Source organism: Geotrypetes seraphini, chromosome 5 (genome assembly GCF_902459505.1).
Source record: "Geotrypetes seraphini chromosome 5, aGeoSer1.1, whole genome shotgun sequence".
Classification (NCBI taxonomy): Eukaryota; Metazoa; Chordata; class Amphibia; order Gymnophiona; family Dermophiidae; genus Geotrypetes; species Geotrypetes seraphini.
The window spans coordinates 27907669-27929054 of record NC_047088.1 but is presented as its reverse complement, the minus strand read 5'-3'; the positions used below and the strand labels follow the sequence as shown (position 1 = coordinate 27929054).

The 21386-nt window shown below is 44.7% G+C and overlaps 1 protein-coding gene across 3 annotated transcripts in view; it reads left to right on the top strand.

Annotated features, from left to right (window-relative positions):
• Nucleotides 1-1236: 1236 nt before the first annotated feature.
• Nucleotides 1237-21386, top strand: part of ATP1B4 (ATPase Na+/K+ transporting family member beta 4) — a 103577-nt gene continuing 83427 nt past the window's right edge. For all 3 annotated transcript variants that reach the window (XM_033944651.1, XM_033944649.1, XM_033944650.1), the window contains exons 1-3: nt 1237-1357; nt 1448-1525; nt 2771-2837. In XM_033944651.1, the coding sequence (XP_033800542.1) occupies nt 1491-1525; nt 2771-2837 (102 nt within the window). In that variant the 5' untranslated portion in view covers nt 1237-1357; nt 1448-1490. The remainder of the gene's footprint in view (nt 1358-1447; nt 1526-2770; nt 2838-21386) is intronic.

The following is a 21386-nucleotide window of genomic DNA, read 5'->3' as shown; positions in this document are numbered from 1 at the left end:
CACCTGTTATGATTCTAAGACAGGGGTAGGGAACTCCGGTCCTCGAGAGCCCTATTCCAGTCAGGGTTTCAGGATTTCCCCAATGAATATGCATGAAATCTATGTGCATGCACTGCTTTCAATGCATATTCATTGGGGAAATCCTGAAAACCCGACTGGATTGCGGCCCTCCAGGAGGGACTTTGAGATCCCCTGCATTCGAGGGAATTCAGAGCTTACAAAAGTGTCAACAAATGCAGAGTTTCAAACATGAGAGACATGTCTGGAATTGGCAAGTCAGTCTCCTGAAGTCACCCGTAGCAGCCCTTGCCCCCACAAAACGGTGCCAGAGAGTTTAAAATGAAACTTCAGGAAAGATTTCAGATTGTGATAAGGAGGAGAGAATAAAGGTTCAAACAATTAGATAAAATACCATTTGGAAACTATATTGTCCTTCTGTGCTTTTATTTAGCAAAATTAAGGTGAGGGTGGGAAGGTATCTTCTGCACTAAAATATTAGTCAACTTGAACTTATAAAAGGTTCTATTTTTCCACTGCAGTTAAAAATAATAAAATGTCAGCCGTTCTCCAGCAAAAAAAAAAAAAAAAAAAAAAAAAAGTCTTAATGCATGGGAAAAAGCCACTTTTTATCGCAACTTAGTAAAAAGACCTTTTTGTTTCATACTAGAAAATGACACGGGGGACACATTTGTTCCCGTCCCCACAGGAACTCAATTTCCCCGTCCCGTCCCCGTGAGTCTTGTCGCTGTCCCTGCTCCGTTGCTGCAAGCTCTGCCTTAAAATACGCACACCTCAAACACTTATGATTTTGAAGCGTTCAAGGCTTGTGCAGAGGTGGACGGAGCTTGCGGGAATGGGGCAGAGACAGGGGCAGAACTTGCGGGGACAGGACGGGAAATTGAGTTCCTGCGGGGACAGCGGAAATATTTGTCCCCGGGTCATTCTCTATTTCATACCTTCTGTGTACATGTGTGTTTGTTTCAAATACCATCCTCCAGAATCAAAGCACTCTTTGGGTAGACCATGAGTGGGGCATGTGTAACATTAGCTGATAATTTTTCTGTCCAATATTTTCCGGCTCATGCTGGCTGTCATAGTTAAGCAAGTCTGGAAAACTGACACTGCAGAGCCAAAGCTACAGGCCTGCTCTGATCCAAAGTGATATAAATATAGAACTTGCTACCAAAAAGACTTTGCAAGCATTTGAGCAGGGGGTGGGGGGGGGGGGTCACAGTGACTGACAAGCACATATTGCCCACAAAATTTTAATGTCAGACGCCACTGCAGTCTCTTCTGCTTAAGTACAGGGAGAAAGTGAATTCTGTGTCCAGAGAAATCCTTCATTTGTTTGAAAACTGTAAGTTACAGAGGATCTAAATTAATGCAAAATATTTTCCTGCTTGGGCTTCACCATGTGAAGAAACTAAGTTTTATTCTGACTCTCTAGAGCATCCCGTTCATCTTTACAAGAATTATATACAGAGAGACGCATGCAGCCTGTTCGGCCACCAAGAAAAGCAAAAAGGTACTGAAACGATTTATCTTTTTATTTCAGGATCTGCGTAAAATAGGAAATAGATCGCTTTGGTTATTAGAAAGTGTATAATGTAATGCCAAGTTATCGTTAACTATGGAGTCAAATATGAAAGAATTAGGACTCCTTATACTAAGCTGCGATAACAGTTTTAGCGCACGCTTAGTGCGCGCTGAATTACCCCGCGCGCTAGACCTTAACGCCAACATTGAGCTGGCGTTATTCCTAGTCGCGTAGTGCAGGTTTAGCACGCACTAAAATCCTGCGTGCGCTAAAAACGCTATCTTAGATTAGTAAAAGGAGCCCTTAGTATTTGAAGTTTCAAGTTTCAAGTTTATTTCTGACTTATTGAATCGCTTAATTTAATTTGCTAAGCGATTTACAGATAAAAAAAATAGGTACATCAGATTAATTATAAAAGGATACATAAATTTGACACATTATCATACAAAATAATAAATAAAGTCATACAAACTAACAGATACACGGGGAAAGAAAGAGTGGAACTACAATCGTATATATAAAAGAAGACATGAATGGTAAAAAACAACAGGTAGGGGAGATAACGGGGAAATAAAAAGATAAAAAAGGAAAAATTTGATAATAATCCTTAGTTAAGCTTATAAATTAAACGCATCTTTAAAAAGGAAACTCTTTAAGCTGCTTTTAAACTGTTTCAGATCATTTTCTACTCTAAGATACTGGGGCAAGCTGTTCCATAATTGTGGGGCCATTACAGAAAAAATGTCAGGGCGACGAGTTCCGATGACTTTTAGTGATGGAACTGTTAGGAGTTTTTGATTGGTGGATCTTAAAGAGCGTGACGTACTATGTGGAATAAGTAATCTATTAATAAATTGGGGTTCATTTGTAGTCAATGTTTTAAAAACTAGAAGTAAGATTTTAAAAGTAATGCGATGGGCAACAGGAAGCCAATGTGACTCAATCAAGAGCGGTGTAACATGGTCAAATTTTTTGCGGTTGTGTATTAATTTGATAGCAGTATTTTGAACTATTTGAAGACGTTGTATCCCATCTAACATAGCAACATCCAGTCTGCCCATTAGTTATTCTCATTAGAAATACATGATTAAGTTAACTTGTCTCTTCTTTGATATTTCTGGGCCATAGACTAAAATCTACCTGGTGATGTCCTAGGCTCCAACTGCTAAACTCCTTCCTACAATATCTGCTTTCCCTTGTGCTAATTCTGGAATTTTGCTGTCTCTTTTCTAGTGCTATGGAAAATAATTCAACCAGTGCTGTAGCCATTGACCACCAGGCCAACGACCTATATAAACCAGTAAGTGTTGGGATCTCTCTGGGATGGCTTTTTTTTTTTTTTCTGCCGCTCATAGCAGGGACTGGGGAGTTTCACTCCTGTTAGAAGTAGTTTAGCGAACCTTCATTAGGAAAACAGCTTTGAGCTTCCCACCCAAAACCGTGCAGTTGTGCCAAGAACGCTTGCAGCATAAAAGAGAATTGTTCTGAATGCATCAGTGATGAAGTGGCAAATGCATTTGTATCGTCAGTAAACAAGAAAGGTTCATGGTTAAGATAAATTTTGATGCTGTTATGTCAGGAGTTGCAGTTTATTGCTAAAACTTTTCTCCAGTAATTGTGAGATGACCTCAGGGGTTTAGAAATGATCAGGAGAAGCATTGTTTTGATACAGGTACAGACTACATTTATATATTTATTTATTGAGATTTATTAACCGCCTTTATGAAGAGATTCACCACAGCGGTATACATCAGGTATAATTCAATATAAAACTTACAATTTTGTTAACAGCATAACAGTAGTAAACAGACCAAATATATACCTAATTACAATGAATGAGGTAAAGTTAAATAATAGGACTACCATGAAACAGTTTCAAAAATATACTTAACAGCACCGAAATTCAAATAAGAAAGATATAATACGTACGAAAAGGGGAGGGGGAGTCATAATACTTATGCAGCATCTAATAAGCACAAATTAGAACATTCCAATAGCATATAATAATAATAATAATAATCAATTTATATACCGCAAGGCTGTAAAGTTCTATGCGGTTTACAGTAGTTTAAAAAAAAAAAAAACCCCCCAATAAAAAAAGTTGAATAGAACTAAAAAAGTTAAAAGCCAATAATTAGACACTAAAATAATCAAAATAGTGCATAATAAAATTTTTATGAATTAGCTGCCTAAATATTTTGAAAACAGATGTGTTTTTAGATGTCTCCTAAATGCCCCATAAGTGTCAGTAAGCAAAAGCAATTGTTCTAAATCCTTACCCCATAACGCTGCTTGATATGAAAAAAGATTTTGATGATGTATGAAACTAATGCTTTTCTATAATATAACTAAGGGGGTCAAATGCAGATATTAGATGGGGACAAGATGGGTGGTACGGAGTGCTTTGGGATAAACAGATGGGAGGCTAAACTCAATAATAATAATAACTTTATTTTTTCTATACCGCCATAATCTTGCGACTTCTAGGTGGTTCACAATGAAGAATAGCTGTACAGTCAGCGAATTACAGTGAACAAATAGAGAGGAGGTCACTGAGCGGTCAGTGAATACAAGGTGCAAATTGGCAAGAAGAAAGATAAACATAGGTTACAATATAATTTTGACATGTTACGTTGAAAAAAATGGAAGCCAACAAATAACTGAGTACAAATTGAGAAGAAGACATTGTACAGTCAGAGGGGGGAGAGAGTCTGGCTAGGAAATGAATTTCTTAAACAAGGTGGTCTTTAGTTCTTTCCGAAAAGCGCCATATATCAACCTGGCGCCATCAATGAAGCAGCCTAGCCAAGTTTGTTGCCTGCCAGCTTGAAACTTGAATGTTCTATCCAGAAAGGTTCGGTATCTGCAGCCTGCTATTTTCGGGTAGGCAAATAGGTTGTGATTTCTGGTTATCCTTGTGGGGGAGTAAAATTCAAAATGAGGTAGTAAATAGCTGGGGGCCATTCCCCACACCAGTTTATAGCAAAAACAGGAGAATTTGAATAGAATTTGTGCCTCAATTGGTAACCAGTGCAGCAGTCTGTAGAAGGGACTAACGTGATCACTTTTCTTTAGACCGAATATTAATCGGACGGCCGTGTTTTGAACTACTGTATTCTCAATTTTCTCACGGTTTTTTTAGGTATACCCACATAAATGATGTTGCAGTAGTCCAGGGTGGATAGAATCAGTGACTGTACCAATAGTCTGAAAGATAGAGGGTCGAAGTATTTTTTATGGTTTTCAGTTTCCAAAGTGTGGAGAAGCACTTTTTTGTCACCGAATTTGTGTGTTCGATCATGGTCAAGTGGGTATCTAAGGTGACTCCTAGTATTTTTATAATTTTAGATATTGGGTGGTCGTGACCGTTTGGATGTATTGTTGTTGTAGTGATTTTGTCCTTTGGGCTAGCCAAGAAAATTTTTGTCTTTTCTGAATTTAGTTTCAATTTGAAATTGATAATCCATTGTTCAATTTCAATCATGATGTGTGAGATGAGACATTGGGATTAGAATAGAGATGTCATCTGCGTATATGTAATATGTTAGGTTGAGCTTTTGTAGTAGGTGACCTAAGGAGGAGATATACATATTAAACAAGGTGGGAGATAGAGGGGAAACTTGAGGAACTCCCGAAGGGCTTTTCCAAGAGTTAGAGAAGTTCCCATCGTGGACCACTTGATAAGATAGTTTGGTTAAGAAGCCTTGGAACCAGGTCCAAACTCTTCCTGATAGACCTATTGCATCTAGGCAGTTTAGCATTAATTCATGGTCCACTAGAATAGATCATAAGCAAAGCTAAAGTCTAGTTGTAAGATCAGGGTGCTGGTACCTTTACTGAAGAGGTCATATAGGTGGTTGAGGAGGGAGCCTAGGACTGTCTCAGTGCTGTATCCTTTTCTAAAACCTGATTGGTGTTCTTTTAGAAGATTGAATTTATCTAGGTGGTTTACTAGTTCCAGGTTGACCAGCCCTTCCAGCAGTTTGGTGAACAAGGGGGTACTCACTATGGGTCTATAATTGGATGTCAATGAGATTGTGTTCTTCTGGTCTTTGGGATGGGTGTGATCATTATGTGTCCCATATACTCATGGTATGTTCCACTTTTAAGAGTGGATGTTGCCCAGTTAAATAGGTCCCTTTTAAATTCAGGTACTGCAACTTGCATGATCTTAGATGGGCATTGGTCTAATAGACAATTCGATTTGGCGTATTTATTGAATAAGGTGAGGAATTTGTTCCAATTCGGGGGCTCAAAATGATTCCAGATCATATCGACATTAGACTCCCTTTCATGTGGTTTGAAGTGGAATTCGAAATCGGGAAAGGGGGAAGGTATAGAGGCTCTTAAGTCTATGATTTTTTTTTAAAGTAGTTGGCGAGGGTGTTGAGCGCTGGAATCTGTTCATCATGATTTTTTAGGATCTGTGTAGTATCTGTTAGTCTGTTCACTAGTTTGAACAGTTCTCTACTGTTTGTTTTGACTGCTCTTATTTTCTGTGCATAGCATTTATAACGCTTTTCTTTTATCAGGTTTTTGTAGTTTTTCATTTTTTGTTTCCAATTTCTTTTATCTTCCTCTTTGTCGGTTTTGAACAATATTCTTTCAAATTTTCTGAGTTCTTGTTTAAGGGCTAGTAATTCAGCGTCATATCACTCTTTTGATACCCTTTTATTCTTTTTGTATGTTTGAACAGGAGCTATTTGATTTAGTATATCTTTGGTGAATTTTTCCCATCTGATAGGGAAATCTTGTTCTTTCTCTGATTTGGGGTATAATTCATAGTGCGTCCAGAATTCTGTTGGCTTGATATTGCTTCTACTGGTGACAGTTTTTTTCTGTCTGGCTTTGTTTGTGTGTTTTGCAATTGAGTGTTTCTTTTGCCAAGGCAAGTTGTTTATACAGTTAAACAAGATATAAGGAACTGATTTAGTTACAATGTGTGTAGCGAGCTAAGTGCTGGTGCAGAATGAGTGTATAGTCAATCATCCTATGTATTAAAGACTTGGGTGAAGAGCCAGGCTTTCACCTGCTTCCTGAAGTAGAGGCAATCTGGAGTTAGACGTAGCCCCTCTGGGAGTAAATTCCAGACCAGTGCTGTTCTGCTGGGCTGAACTGTGGCGCATTGCCTATTACCTTTGTGTAAGCTTATTAAATGGCAACTCCTCTTAGGAATTGATGTGAGGGTATTTAGATATAGCTCGTGCCTTATGCATGGGATTGATTTCCCTCTGGTCCTTTTGTGGGTAAGATGCTGGACTGGGTTGTTCAGACTCTGGTTGTTGACAATAAATAGAGGAACATCTGAATTACTAGTGGTCTTATATTAGCACATCCAAACCCTGTTCCCTGAAATTGAGCCAATCAGAGCCTTAGGCCCTACCCACTGCATCCCAAGACGCATTGGTAGGGAGAAGGCCTTTCAGTCTGAGCACATGGCCCTATGGGCAGGAAGGAATGGGCTTGATTTGTCATCTGAAAGTACGGGGATGTCAGGGGATGTTGGTGGGGGTGTCCAGGAATGTTGAGGGATGTCAGGAGTTGGGGGGGGTCCAGGGATGTTAGGGGGTATCTAGGGATGTTGGAGGGGGAGAACTTAGTGGCTTTTTTTTATTTGGTTAGTTTGGAGGTATACTGGAGGGGATTCGGTGCCTGTGAGGGAGGGAGAGAGAGAGGAATCTTCCTGCCAGTTCAGCTGATCCTGGCAGGGAGAATCCCCATCAGCTGAGCCGGCAGGAATCCCTGAAATCGGCCCAGCTGATGGGGATTCCCCTGCCATGATCAGCTGATGGCAAGCCTTCAATGTAATTTTTTTCCCCCATCTATGGGTAGTGGGAGGGAGTTGATGACCACGGGGGAGTAAGGGAGGATCATGCCTTAATCCCTCCAGTGGTCATCTGATCAGTTTGGGCAACTTTGGGGCAGACGCAAATAAAACAGTTCTAACTGCCGGCATCTAAGTTCAATCTAGGATGTTCCGGGAAAGCTTTGATTATCGCTGCAGGATGCCCAGGTCTAAGCCCACCCATAACACACCTCTCTACACGCCCCTTTGAGCTCTGCCTGGACGCACAGCAGCCTAGAAGTGCTGCTGGATGTCCAGAAAGTCAGTTTTGATTATCGGCACGTGGACATCCAAGTGCCGACTTAGGCTGGTTTGGGGACATTTCAAAGTTTTGATTATGAGCCTGTTTAAACCTAAGCGGGTTACAAAATACGTGTAGTTTATTAATCACCTCCATCAACCAGACCCAAAGCATTTTAAAATAATATTAGAACTGGTCAGTGGTTGTCCAGCGTCAGTCCTGGAGTACTGCAAACCGGTTTGGCTTTCAGAAGATCTCTGGTGAAAAGACAAGAGATTTGCCCGTGCTGGTGCACTGTACTCAGGTATATCTCGTGCATATTTTGTAAGCATGTCCTGAAAGCCAGATCAGTTTATGACTTTTCAGAACGAGAACTGGACACTCTTCTTTCCCTTTTCCAGGCATATAAACGTAGGATTTCCTTTGCCGCATCAGTGTCAACTCTCTCTGATATCACTTCTGGGCCCCGCACCTCGGAAGTGATGTCAGAGGGATAGCCGACACGACGCAGGCAGCAAGTTCGTGGTGTTGCTCTCGCCTGGAAAATGAAAAAAGGAAGGGGGTGCATGCACAGCAGGGGGGGTTGGGAAGGAGCGGTGGGGGAGGGGCAACACCACCCCAAGTGCCACTTAACCTCGCCATGCCACTGGTCTCCATCGAGGGCTATACCCTTAGTCCAGTGATTTCCACTTTTTTTTCGTCTGGCCCTCAATGGGGACTGCCCCAGCTTCGTTTGTTGGGCTGAGAATTTTACAGCATTCCCTTGTAGTATTCTCACTATGAAGTCATTAATGCAGTACTCTGGTCTTACAAAATACTTCCCCACAGAGGTGTCACCCTGGTTAGCACTGTGGTGTTCAATATGATGTCTGTATACTGTAGGTTCGGGCTGGCCCTAAGCATTTGGCCTGTCTCTTCACTTTTCACTTTCATATTGGCACCAACAGCAGCATAAGAACATAAGAACATAAGCATTGCCTCTGCTGGGTCAGACCAGGGGTCCATCGTGCCCAGCAGTATGCTCCCGCAGCGGCCCCCCAGGTCCATGACCTGCAAGTGATCCTTCACCTAAATCGTGTATTCCCTATTCATTTACTATCCTGTATAGTTACCCTCTATCTGTATCCTTCAATCCCCTTCTCCTTCAGGAAGTCATCCTATCTCTTTTTGAAACCCAATATCGTATTCTGTCCTATCACCTCTTCTGGAAGCGCATTCCTGGTGTCTACCACCCTCTGAGTGAAGAAGAACTTCCTAGCATTTGTGTTGAATCTGTCTCCTTTCAATTTCTCTGAATGCCCTCTTGTTTTTGTTGTCCCCACTAGTCTGAAGAATCTGTCCCTCTCCACCTTCTCTATGCCTTTCATGATTTTATAAGTCTTTATCATGTCCCCTCTAAATCTCCGCTTTTCCAGGGTAAAGAGCCCCAGCTTCTCCAGCCTTTCAGTATACGAAAGGTTTTCCATGCCCTTTATCATCCTAGTCGCTCTTCTCTGGACTCTCTCGAGTATCGCCATATCCTTCTTAAGGTATGGCGACCAGTATTGGACACGCAGGTTCTCCAAGCAGTAGGTCAGCAGTATGTGCTGGTTTTACACAGAGCCGTTCCATGTTTTTTAGTACTCCTGATGATGATTGAAAGAATATTGTGAGTTTGCACGTTTTATCTGTCATGATTTAACCACAAGACTCCTGAGGCAGGCCCATTTGGGTCGAAACACGGTCGTGTCGAGTCAATCACAATAAAAAGAGACTGAGCACCAATTGGTCACCTTTGTTGTTGTTTCTTGTTGTACGTTTGAAGATGAGCGTGTATGGGATTCCATTATGCCGAATATTTTTCCCATGTGAGCAACTGTGGGGTCCTGTGAAACGTGTTGGCACAGTTTGCAGCCTGGGCATATTGCAGAGGTGTATGCATTGTTTTCTTTCTGAGTTTCTGTTGGGAGTTTGCTTTTCACTCATTTTTGTTCATTTTGAGGGCACTCAAAAAAATTGAAGGGAGATAGGTTCAGAACAAATGCTAGGAAGTTCTTCTTCACCCAGAGGGTGGTGGACACCTGGAATTCGCTTCCAGAGGAGGTGGTTGAACAGAGTACGATTTTGGGTTTCAAAAAGGGATTGGATGAATTCCTGAAGGGAAAGGGGATCCAGGGGTACAATTAGAGGGTTACTATACAGTACAAAATGCTCTTGAGTAATAGATCACTACAGGTCATTGACCTGGGGGGCCGCCGCGGGAGCGGACTGCTGGGCATGATGGATCTATGGTCTGACTCGGCAGAGGCAATGCTTATATGCTTATGTTGTTGGAAGGCCAGCATAGGTGGAGCAGAGAATATTTCTTTCAGTAATTCATCCTCCTGGTGTAGTGGCTGTAGATCTTTTATGATTCTTCTGGTTTGATTTTTCCAGTTCTGTCACTATAAGGGGGTCTCTCTATGTGATTTTCTTTTCTTTGGAACTGCAATAGGTTTTCTCTGGGTGATGTAGGAGAAGATTATTTTGATTTGTTTGAAGGATTCAATCAGGATTTTGAGGTGCTTTGGTCTCTTAGATCCATGGGCGTTGCAACGGGAGAGGCCACAGGTGCCATGGCCTCCCCAAGGAATGGTGGTCGCCGGTCAGTTCTTGCCCACCTACCCCCTAATGGCACTGTACTTTTAAATCTTTGGGCAACCGCTGTGCAGCATCAATCAGCAGGCCTGCCCCGGAACCCTTCATTCTACTTCTGGAGGCAGGCCTATTTGTTGACATTGTGTGTCAGCTGCCCAAAGATTTAAAAGTACAGCGCCAGGAGAAGGTAGGTTGGGGGGGGGGGGGGTCAAGAGCTGGTGAAAGGCTATGCCGCAGGATTCTGCTGGCTAGGGCAGAGCCTTTGTGACCCCCCCCCTAAACAAAATAGCATTCCACTGTCTAGGCTTAGCTCAGAGCATAAATGAAGGTATTATGTGGCTAGGCTATGTATAAGGGACTTTTTTGGTATGTGAAGGGTGGAAGCTGGAGTTGTGGAAGTCATTGCATCTGTCAGTTGCTTTTAGGTGCATTATTTTCATGCACCTAAAACACATCCTTCCTAGAAATGGTCCAGTGAAGCCAGTGTGTATACATTGCCAAGGTGCTGGTAGCCATTCCCAGAGATGAACTGGAGTGAGTGGTGGCATCTGCAACATTTGCCCTAATTTTTACAGTTCCAAAATGCCCTCATACAGGTCCTCCAGGATTTGGGATTACAGCTTGCTGGGTATAATAACTGCTATTACTAATCATTTCTATAGCGTTACCAGACATATGCAGCACTGTACATCATAACATAGAAGAGACAGTCCCTTCTCAAAAGAGCTTACAATCTAGTCAAGCCAGCCAAACTGGACAAGAATGTGCATCAATACACTCAGGTGGGGGAATTACAGAGGGAATGATAAGACAGACATTAAACACCCATCATGAAAGGCAAGGTTATTCCTGTATGTATCTGAGTATTTTCCAGCCTTGGTGAGTTGCTTCATATTGTGTGCAAGAGTTTCTTGCTCCATCTTGCGTCATGTCAGAGGGAGGCATTCAGTCTGATGAGTATTTATACATTGAGGGTAATTCTCTACAGGTTGCCTGAATCTAGATGCAAATTCAGTAAATATTTGGGAGCCAGAAAAATTTCAGAATGGAATGCTATTCTATAAAAGTTGTTCCAAGTTAAGTGCTACTAGTAGGCGCCTACTGAATTAGGCATATAACTTAATTTTTTTTATTAATAATAATAATAATAATAATAACAACTTTATTTTGTATACCGCAATACCAGAAGCAGTTCAGAGTGGTTTACAGAGGAAGAGACTGTACATATACAGTGAAGTTACAGAGTATAATGTCAATTACATTGGTGGGGTGATTCGATTCCATTAGTGAGTCGAGAATGGTTAGGTATGGCTGGATATAGGTCGGTTATGCAATAAGTATATCGGAGATACAACAAGGCAGGGATAATTGAAAGCGCCATTAAAAACAATAAAAAATTAATTAGCTGGTAGGCATCTACAGCAAGGCGCTTAACAGAAAAGTAGGTATGGCAAAGGGCGGAGTTTGGGCATGGATTGATTTAGGCACTGGTAGGTGTCTATGTTAGGTGCTGGGATAGTAGGCCAAGAAAATCCTGGCTTAATACACTGGCACCTAACATTATTATGCCTACTGGCGCTTAAGTTGATTTAGGCGCTGCTAGGTGCAATTCCACCCATGGCACCTAACTTTAACATGTGGTAGTTGCCATTTTGCTACTGAGTTAAGTGCCATGTATAGAATCGGGACTTTAGAGCCCGTTTCCGTTGCCCAAATTTGGACGCTGGCATTTACACCAGCTGAAACCTGGTAAAAATGCTGGTGCCCTGCTCTTGGCATTTTGACATTGAAATTGCGCTATTCTGTAACTGCCCATGCAATTGTTTGGAATGCTCCTGCCCCGCCTCTAGCCATGTCCCTTCTGAGATGCGACTAGAGAGTTGCGCGGGGACAGAAATCCCACCCATCCCCGCCCGTCCCCATCAGGATCCTCTCGGTCCCCACCCGTCCCCGCCAGGATCCTCTCTGTCCCCACCCATCCCTGTCAGGATCCTTTCTGTCCCCACCCGTCCCCATCAGGATCTTCTCCGTCCCCATCCGTCCCCATCCGTCCCCATCAGGATCTTCTCTGTCCCTACCCGTCCCCGTCAGGATCCTCTCTGTCCCCACCCGTCCCCATCAGGATCTTCTCCGTCCCCACCCGTCCCCATCAGGATCCTCTCCATCCCCACCTGTCCCTGCCAGGATCCTCTCCGTCCCCACCCGTCTCCTCAGGATCCTCTCCGTCCCCACCCATCCCCGCAAGGAATTACTTCCATCCCCACCCATCCCCATAAAAAGCAGCAATTACTTCTGACAGGATCATCAATTCCACAGTTTCTTTTGCTGTTTTCCTTGTGGAATCTCTTTGATGGAACCCTTTTTTTGTTTTCTGTTCAGGTAATTAACTTATAAACCCCCTCTTTTACTAAGGCTGATGTGTTCATTATATTATATGGACGCAGTGGCGTACCTAGGGGGGGGGGGGGGGGGGGGCGGGGCCGCCCCGGGTACCAGCCCTAAGGGGGTGTTCCCGGCCTTGCCGTTCAGTCCCCCGCCACCCCCGAAGGACCGCTCGCCCCCCTGGCCTCCCCGCACCACCTATGAACAGCCGCAGCAGGATCGCGAAGTCAGCGTCAGCATCCCTGCGCTGCTTCCTACGACGCGATCCCGCCCCTCCTCTGACGTCAGAGGAGGGGCGGGACCGTGGCGCAGGAAGCAGCAGGGATCGCTGACGCTGACTTCGCGATCCTGCTGCGGCTGTTCATAGGTGGTGCGGGGAGGCCAGGGAGGCGAGCGGTCCTTCGGGGGTGGCGGGGGACTGAACGGCAAGGCCGGGAACACCCCCTTAGGGCTGGAACCCGACGCTGACTTCGCGATCCTGCTGCGGCTGTTCATAGGTGGTGCGGGGAGGCCAGGGGGGCGAGCGGTCCTTCGGGGTGGGTCGGGGCATCAGGCCTTCAGGGTGGGGCGGGCGGGCAGGCAAGCAGGCTTTCAAGGGGGAGGGGGTGACAGGCAGGCAGGCAGGCCTTCAAGGGGGGACAGGCCTTCGGGGGGGGTGCAGACATTCAAGGGGTGCAGGCCTTCAAGGGGGGCAGGCAGGCCTTCAGGGGGGTGCAGACCTTCGGGGGGGGGTGTAGGCCTTTGGGGGGGTGCAGACCTTCAAGGGGTGCAGGCCTTCAAGGGGGGAAAGGCAGGCAGGCCTTCAAGGGGGGGTGCAGGCCTTCAAGGGGGGGTGCAGGCCTTCAAGGGGGGTGCAGGCCTTCAAGGGGGGAAAGGCAGGCAGGCCTTCAAGGGGGGGACAGGCCTACAAGGGGGGGGACAGGCCTACAAGGGGGGGGGGCAGGCCTTCAAGGGGGGGGGCAGGCCTTCAAGGGGGGGTGCAGGCCTTCAAGGGGGGTGCAGGCCTTCAAGGGGGAGACAGGCCTTCAAGGGGGGGAAAGGCAGGCAGGCAGGCCTTAAAGGGGGGACAGGCCTACAAGGGGGTGGGACAGGCCTTCAAGGGGGGGACAGGCCTTCGGGGGGGTGCAGACCTTCAAGGGAGTGCAGGCCTTCGGGGGGGGGGGGTGCAGTCCTTCAGGGGTGGGGTTTAGGCCTTCAGAGGGGGACAGACCTTCGGGTGGGAGGTAAAGTCCTTCGGGGGGTGCAGGTCATCAGGGGTGGGGTGTAGCCCTTCGGAGGGGGGACAGACCTTCGGGGGAGGGGGGGCCTGGTGTAAAAGTACACAGAGGGAGAGAGGGAAGGGGGGGTTCAAAGATACATGCATATGCCAGACTTTGGGGGTTAGAAATAATGGGTCTAAAAACAGAGGAGTGGGAGAGAGATGGTGCATAATGGGATTTAGGGAGGGAAGGAACAGAAAGGGAGAGAACTTGGAAACAGGGGATGGTGTGGAGGGGGGATAGAGATACTGGATAGGAGGATAGTTGGGAACAGAAAGGGAGAGATGGTGGATCCTGGGGTGGTGGGGAGTTGAGAAAAGGTGAATCTGTGGATGGAGACAAAAAAAAGGAAAGATGCCAGATCTCCGGGAGAGGGAAGGGAAACGGAAGGGGAGAACAGAGATGGCAGACGGATGGTTAGCACGGAGAAAGGAGACCCTGGCAAGCAAGACAACAAGAGCCTGGGACCAACAAGATTTGAATATTGATCAGAGAACAAAAGGTAGAAAAAATAATTTTATTTTCTGTTTTGTGATTACAATATGTTAGATTTGAAAAGTGTACATGAGACAGCTTGAAATGGGAACTTTTCTATTTTTGTGAATGGCAAGGCTGAGTTCAGTTAAAATATATGCTTTATAAGAAAATATAATAATGTGTTTTATAAAGTTTATAAGCATTGCTGGCATACTCGGTGAGGTGTTCCTAGTGTTGGTGGTGGTGGTAGCATGTCAGTGTGTTGAGAGGAAGAGGTAGTCTGGGAAATTCTGCTGAGCAAACTCTGGGCCCATTTCCACCCCCAGTTAGTCCACTCCACTCAACTGGTTCACACACTGAGTGGGTCTTTGGGTGTTATTTCTGGGTAGTTGTTTTAGAATCTCTTCCAGTGGTTTGTCAGTATCTCCTTCTGGTCCAAGGAAGGAAACTTTGTCAACCTTAGCATTGACCTTCAGAATATGTTTGTAACAGCGCTGCTTGTGTGGCATTAGGCTATGTAGTGATCGAAAGAAAAAAACAGACCTTTGCACATTTTTGCACTATATGGTGGGTGTATGAGGAGATTCATTTCCTGCACAGTTAAGTCCATTTTTTCTACTGAATAATAGTATAGGTACAATGAAAGTAAATAGCAAAAATGTTTGAGTAGATAATTAAGGAAATCTTTTTCATATTGCTTGCTTATGGACTGGGAAAAAAGACTGTTCAAGCAAATGTCTCCAGAACTGCTTTAATGGAAAAATGTGATTTTTTTTTTTTTAAGTACTTTGTGAAATTTATTGTTGTTGTGAAATTTATTGTTATACTTTGTTTAAACTTAAAAAGCGGTGTCATTAACAGTGAATCTAATCGAAAAATCGATTCAACAGGGTGAATCGGATCGAATGAAATATTTTTCTCTGAATCGGGCAGCACTATTGGCTACCATGAGAATGGGCTACTGGGCATGATGGACCATTGGTGTGACCCAGTTAGGCTATTCTTATGTTATGTTCTCATCTGTAGGGGCCTTTGTTTTCACTTCTTATTTTAATGTATTTTTTTCCTGGGAACTTATCAGTGTTTTTTTTATAATGGGAACAAAAATGGAAGAGAATTAATGTGTGTGGAATGGGGGGGGGGTAACTAATTTCTTCAGCTAAATAATTCAATCCACTTCAAACAGACATAGGAGAACTCACGCACCATTCACACACCCTCCAACCAAAAACGTCAAAAGAAAAAAACTGTTCGACAACCTCCTAGCCATTCGAGCTGCAACACTTGACCCCCAACTCTACAACCTATTGACCTCGACCACAAACTACAAAACCTTAAAAAAAGAAATAAAAACCCTTCTATTAAAAAAACACATAAAACCAAACTAACATAATCAGAACTGTCCCAAGCATCACCTGCAACTACTCCATATGTACTTCTGATGTCATGACAATTCAGACATAATTTATGTTATGTTATGTTTGGAATAATGGTTACATAAATGAGGTTCAATAAAAGAAAATTTTCTGTGGGAGCATTTGTTGGAACTTCTATTATCCTGATTTCTTCTATCTGTGGGCTTTCTTTAGCTAACCTACTTATCTGGGGCTTTCCACTTCTGCAGCTGCCCTTTTCACGGTCCACTTTGCGCTTGCACTCTCTGGGGAGGGGGGGTTGGGTCTGGGCTTGGTGGGGTAGGTGTGTCTGGTAGTTTTGTCTGGGTGGTGGCTGGGTGTTTCTTGGGTGCTTGTTGTGCGGATTGGTGTGTCTGGTGAGCGGTCTGGGTGTTGTTGCTTGTGGGGGTTTTTTTCATTATAAAATATGGCTGAGGATCTAGTCCGGCTTATTATTCTTGTGGGTTCTGGGGTGGGATTTGTTTGCTTGCCCCAAGTTTTGGCCTTTTGTTGTGTATTGCTATGCCTCTCATTGGCAATTTTCTCTTGGGAGAGGCTTGTTCATGCTTGTTGTTGCTGTTACTCTCATTCTGTGTTCTTTTTGATAATGTATAAGTTTCTGTACAGACCATGGTTGCTTGTCTGGACCTTTTGCCATTCTCAATAAAAATACTTTGGAAAAAAAAAAAAAAAGAAAATTTTCACTGCCTGTTTCTATTCTGACCATTTATTCCATTTCATGGTTATTGCAAAAAAAAAAAAAAAAAAAAAAAATTTTACATGAGGGGGGGGGGGGGTGTCAAAAAATGATGGGCCCCGGGTGCCACATACCCTAGGTACGCCACTGTATGGACGAACCCTTCTTCCAAAACCTTCCATCCCCGTGGGAGTCCTGTTGGCTAGAGGGGGGTTCCCATGGGAGTCCCGTGAGCCAGAGGGGGGTCCCTGTGGGAGTCCCGTGGGTTATGGGGGGATTCCTGCGGGACCCCCGCGATCCCCGTTCCCGTGCAGACCTCTAGTTGCGACCTAGGCGATTTAGACATGCGGGAAGATGCAAGCACATATTTTTAATAAGGGGGATTAACTGCAATAATTGATCGTTTACATCACTTGATCGCAATGAATTGGCTGAAAAGCCAATTAATTTTTGTGCACAACTTTGATTTGTGTGCAAATTTTGGCACCATATTTAGATTCTGGGCGTAAGTGTGTAAGCACAAATCTATATTGGCAACTACTTGTATGATTACTGTTACAGAAACAGCAGAAGAAAGAGCACACCAAATAAATATGTGATGCAAAAAAAAAAAAAAAAGAAAGAATAAAACATATGCCTTACGTGGCCACATTTTGCCCAAAGACTGCGTCACGCAAACAACACACTTCTCTCTAGAGTAACAACTATGAGGTGGTCTGAAAAAGTCCAACGCATAAATCAGTCACATGAGCCTCTATGGAAAGAACTCGAAGTGAAGGTTGACAAAATCAAATTACATACCCAGAGAGCTCAAACATTAGATATACTTCTCTCTAACACACCAGTTCAGGAGCAGTCTGAGAAAATCCAGCATAATAATCAGCAGAGAAGTTGTGTTCCAAGCAGCCTTCAAAAAAACCTAACAGCACTCCACAAACTCATGTTGCTGATTTATGCATTGGACCTTTTTAAACTACACTTCTCCCCTCCGTATTTGCTGTGATAGGTGATTAACAGAACCGCAAATACAGAAACACCGCAAATAACTTTTTCATATGTTATTCGCTGTTTTCTATTAAAAACCATAGTGAATGTAGTGAAACTGTGAATAACATGGTGGGAGACGTGCTAGGAATCAGCAATTTTTCTCCGTAAATCCTTGGAATCAGCGATTTCTGGGAAGGGGTAAAACGCAGACCTCACGGACCTGACGGACCTCGCGGATCTAAACCCACACGTCCTTAAAAATCTGAGGTCCGTGCCGCTTGTAGTTAAGTTTCTGGCTCTGACAGACCTCGGTGACAATTTAGCGCTGACGGATCCGTCTCAGCATAGGGAGGGAAAAGTATTAGGATCCGTCAGCGCTACAATGTCACCGAGGTCTGTCAGAGCCGATTTACTGGGGCTGCAGGAAACCAGTTTAAAGGATTTGTTTTAGAGCCGCTCCAGCACTAGTCTCTGGCTCCGACAGACCTTGGTGACATTTAGCGCTGACGGATCCTAATACTTTTCCCTCCCTATGCTGAGACGGATCCGTCAGCGCTAAATTGTCACCGAGGTCTGTCAGAGCCAGAAACTAACTACAAACGGCACGGACCTCAGATTTTTAAGGACGTGCGGGTTTAGATCCGCAAGGTCCGTCAGGTCCGCGTTTTACCCCTTCTCATGATTTCTCTATGCAAGCTGATGTAATTTGGCGGGAGGAGCCAGCAAGCTAAAAAACGTGAATAATCGAAACCGCGAATGCTGAAACCGTGAATGCGGAGGGAGTAGTGTACCTCATACTGTAGTTGTTACTCTGGAGCAGTGTGTCGCAAACTTTTTGAGGTGCGGCGCACTAATCTCGTGACCGCAGCTGGAGGGCACCTAGAAAGGCACGGATTTCAACACAATGATGTCACCTGCATGTACGGATGTCCTCTAGCCCTGAGCCTCCTATTTCCGCGGATGTGGGGGGGGGGGGGGATGCTGCAGAAGGAGAGGTGAGGAGAAGGTCCAGAGGCGCCAGCGAGGGGGAGAGGCGCATCCTGTAAGCAGTCAGCCGGCGCCTCTCCTCCTCGCCTGCAACTCGCGGCACACCTGGAATCTTGCCGCGGCGCACAGTTTGCGATCCGCTGCTCTAGAGAGAAGTATGTTGTTTGTGTGATGCAGCCTTCAAGCGAAACGTGGCCATGTAAAGCATGTTTTTCTTTTTATGTTTTATTTAAACTGTTTTTGCTTTACACACTAGTTTTGGCATTGTAGATCATTTGTCTCTCTTACATATGCCCATATGCCGAGAGGTTGGATAGGCTGGGGCTCTTCTCTCTGGAAAAAAGGAGGCTCAGGGGTGATATGATAGAGACCTTCAAGATCATGAGGGGCATAGAGAGGGTGGATAGGGACAGATTCTTCAGGCTGAAGGGGACAACAGGTACGAGGGGGCATTCGGAGAAACTGAAGGGAGATAGGTTCAAAACGAATGCAAGGAAGTTTTTTTTCACCCAAAGGGTCGTGGACACTTGGAATGCGCTACCGGAGGACGTGATTGGGCAGAGTACGGTACAAGGATTCAAACAGAGACTGGACGGATTCCTGAGGGATAAAGGGATCGTGGGATACTGAGAAAGCTAACCAGAAAATAAGTATAGAAACCCGACCAGGTCGTGCATGTGCAAGACCGGAGGGCTAGGACTTTGATGGGAAGATAGGACGCAATAGGAAACCAAGGTGGCATGGGGGCCCCTTCTGGTGATTTGGACAGGTCGTGACCTGTTTGGGCCGCCGCGGGAGCGGACTGCTGGGCGTGATGGACCTATGGTCTGACCCGGCGGAGGCACTGCTTATGTTCTTATGTTCTTATGTTACATCCCTTGATTACCTTTATAGAACATTTATTTATTCAATTTTTTAGCCCGTCCTCCCAAAGGAGCCCAGAACGGGTTACAAAGTACATCCATAATCGAGACAGGACAGAGATGACATAATTTACATAAATTACAATATAGACATGACAATAAAACATATGCACTAAGTAGCATCTGGTGAGATTAGGTGGCGTACTAGCCTAAGTCCACAGATGCGTGCCTAGTTTTAGATGTGAGCACTTATGCAAGCTCAATAACTGGCGTACATGTTTGTGCCTAACTGCTGTCAGTAACCTGCATGCATACGAGCTTAATTGTTAAATTAGCTCTTAATTGGAATTGACAACTAATAAGGGATATTACACTGGCACTAAGTTGCAGTTAAACGCGTAATTGCCTGTGGCAGAGTCCCGTCCAGACTCACCCGGACCGGCACTGCCCACATGTACTCAAAACAGCCACTGTAAAAAGGTGCAACCGCAAGACCGCTTTTATTTTTCTAGAGACCTGTTTCCTCACAGACTTGGGAAAGGCACAAACAGCTGCTTACTTTTCATAGCCTTAAGTCACTTCCTTATTTTCCTTATGGGGCTTGGCTTACCCTGCTTCGGTAGAGACCAGTTACCCCTGGAGGCTCTTGCACACGCCCCAAACCTACAGCCAGGGAAGTGGAAACCTCTCTCTCCCCGAGACTTCTTCCTTCCTCAGAGACTTTTTTCTCTCGTGGGGACTTCTCCCCAGTGATTCTCCTTTGTGGCGGATAGCCACCTCCCTGCTGAACCCCCCCCCCCCCCCCCCGACTCAGCAGGTTTACCTTGTTAAGGTGGCTAAGCATTGAGCTGTAAAGCCCAGAGCAGTCTGGGACATGTAGTCTTGGTTTGGCAGCTCCTGCTGTGTGGAGGTGGAATGGTAGCATTAGCGGAAGATAATGCCTTACTCCTTCACACTACCTTTAGTTCAGGGGTCTCAAAGTCCCTCCTTGAGGGCCGCAATCCAGTCGGGTTTTCAGGATTTCCCCAATGATTATGCATGAGATCTATGTGCATGCACTGCTTTCAATGCATATTCATTGGGGAAATCCTGAAAACCCGACTGGATTGTGGCCCTCAAGGAGGGACTTTGAGATCCCTGCTTTAGTTGGTATTCTACAATATGTGCACGCAAGTTAATAGAATTAGGGGGATAATGTACTTTCATACGAGTTGTTGTCTACTGGCACTGAAAGATGTGACAGCCCATCAGCATTTGTGTGCGCAACAGTTCTTTCTACACAATATCATATTCATAGCCAGCTGGTTTTATTCTTTATAAATGCTCCATGGCGTAGTAAGGAGGCTAGGGGGAGCATACCATCTCAGGTGCCATCTTCGCGGGAGCGCTGGCACCTCTCCACCCCCCCGCGTACCTCTTTAAATGTTCACCAGCAGGAGCAACGTCTTCCACCGGCTGCTCACGCTGGCCTCAGCTCCCTTCTGACACACGGCATGGTGATGCTGGGCACCACCATCCCACCTTGCCAACCTCACTCGTTATGCCACCGCTAATACTGCATTCAGGCTACTTCTATCACAGAAACCCCCTTTTTGGGGGGTTGTAAAATGGCCACCACGGCTTGGTGGTCAGTTACTAGGGTGAATTTCTGCCAGAAAGGAATTGATTATATTTCTTCACTCCTCAATGACCCTTTTTGATACATTTTCTATAATATCCATCTTTAAAATGGCAACTTGAAGGCTACCCGTTCCTCACCGCATCACCTACAAAACACTTCTGTTAATATTTTAAAGCAGCACAACAAAGAAAAAAAGAATACCCAATGATTCACAGTGAAAACAATCCACCGATAAAAACAAAAAGCTATGGATACTGATGTTCTGGAATTCATTTATTGGACACTCTTACACATAAAACCATAAAAATGCAATGATAAAAGTTCAAACCGACCTACATGGTCCGTGTTTCAGTGAACACACCTTCCTCAGGGGTCCAATGGTTTGCAAACTCACATATAAAGAATTGGACTGAAAACAGTCTATTGTCTTTAAACATGTGAGCAAAGAACACCACACAACAAAGAAAAATGGGGAGACCA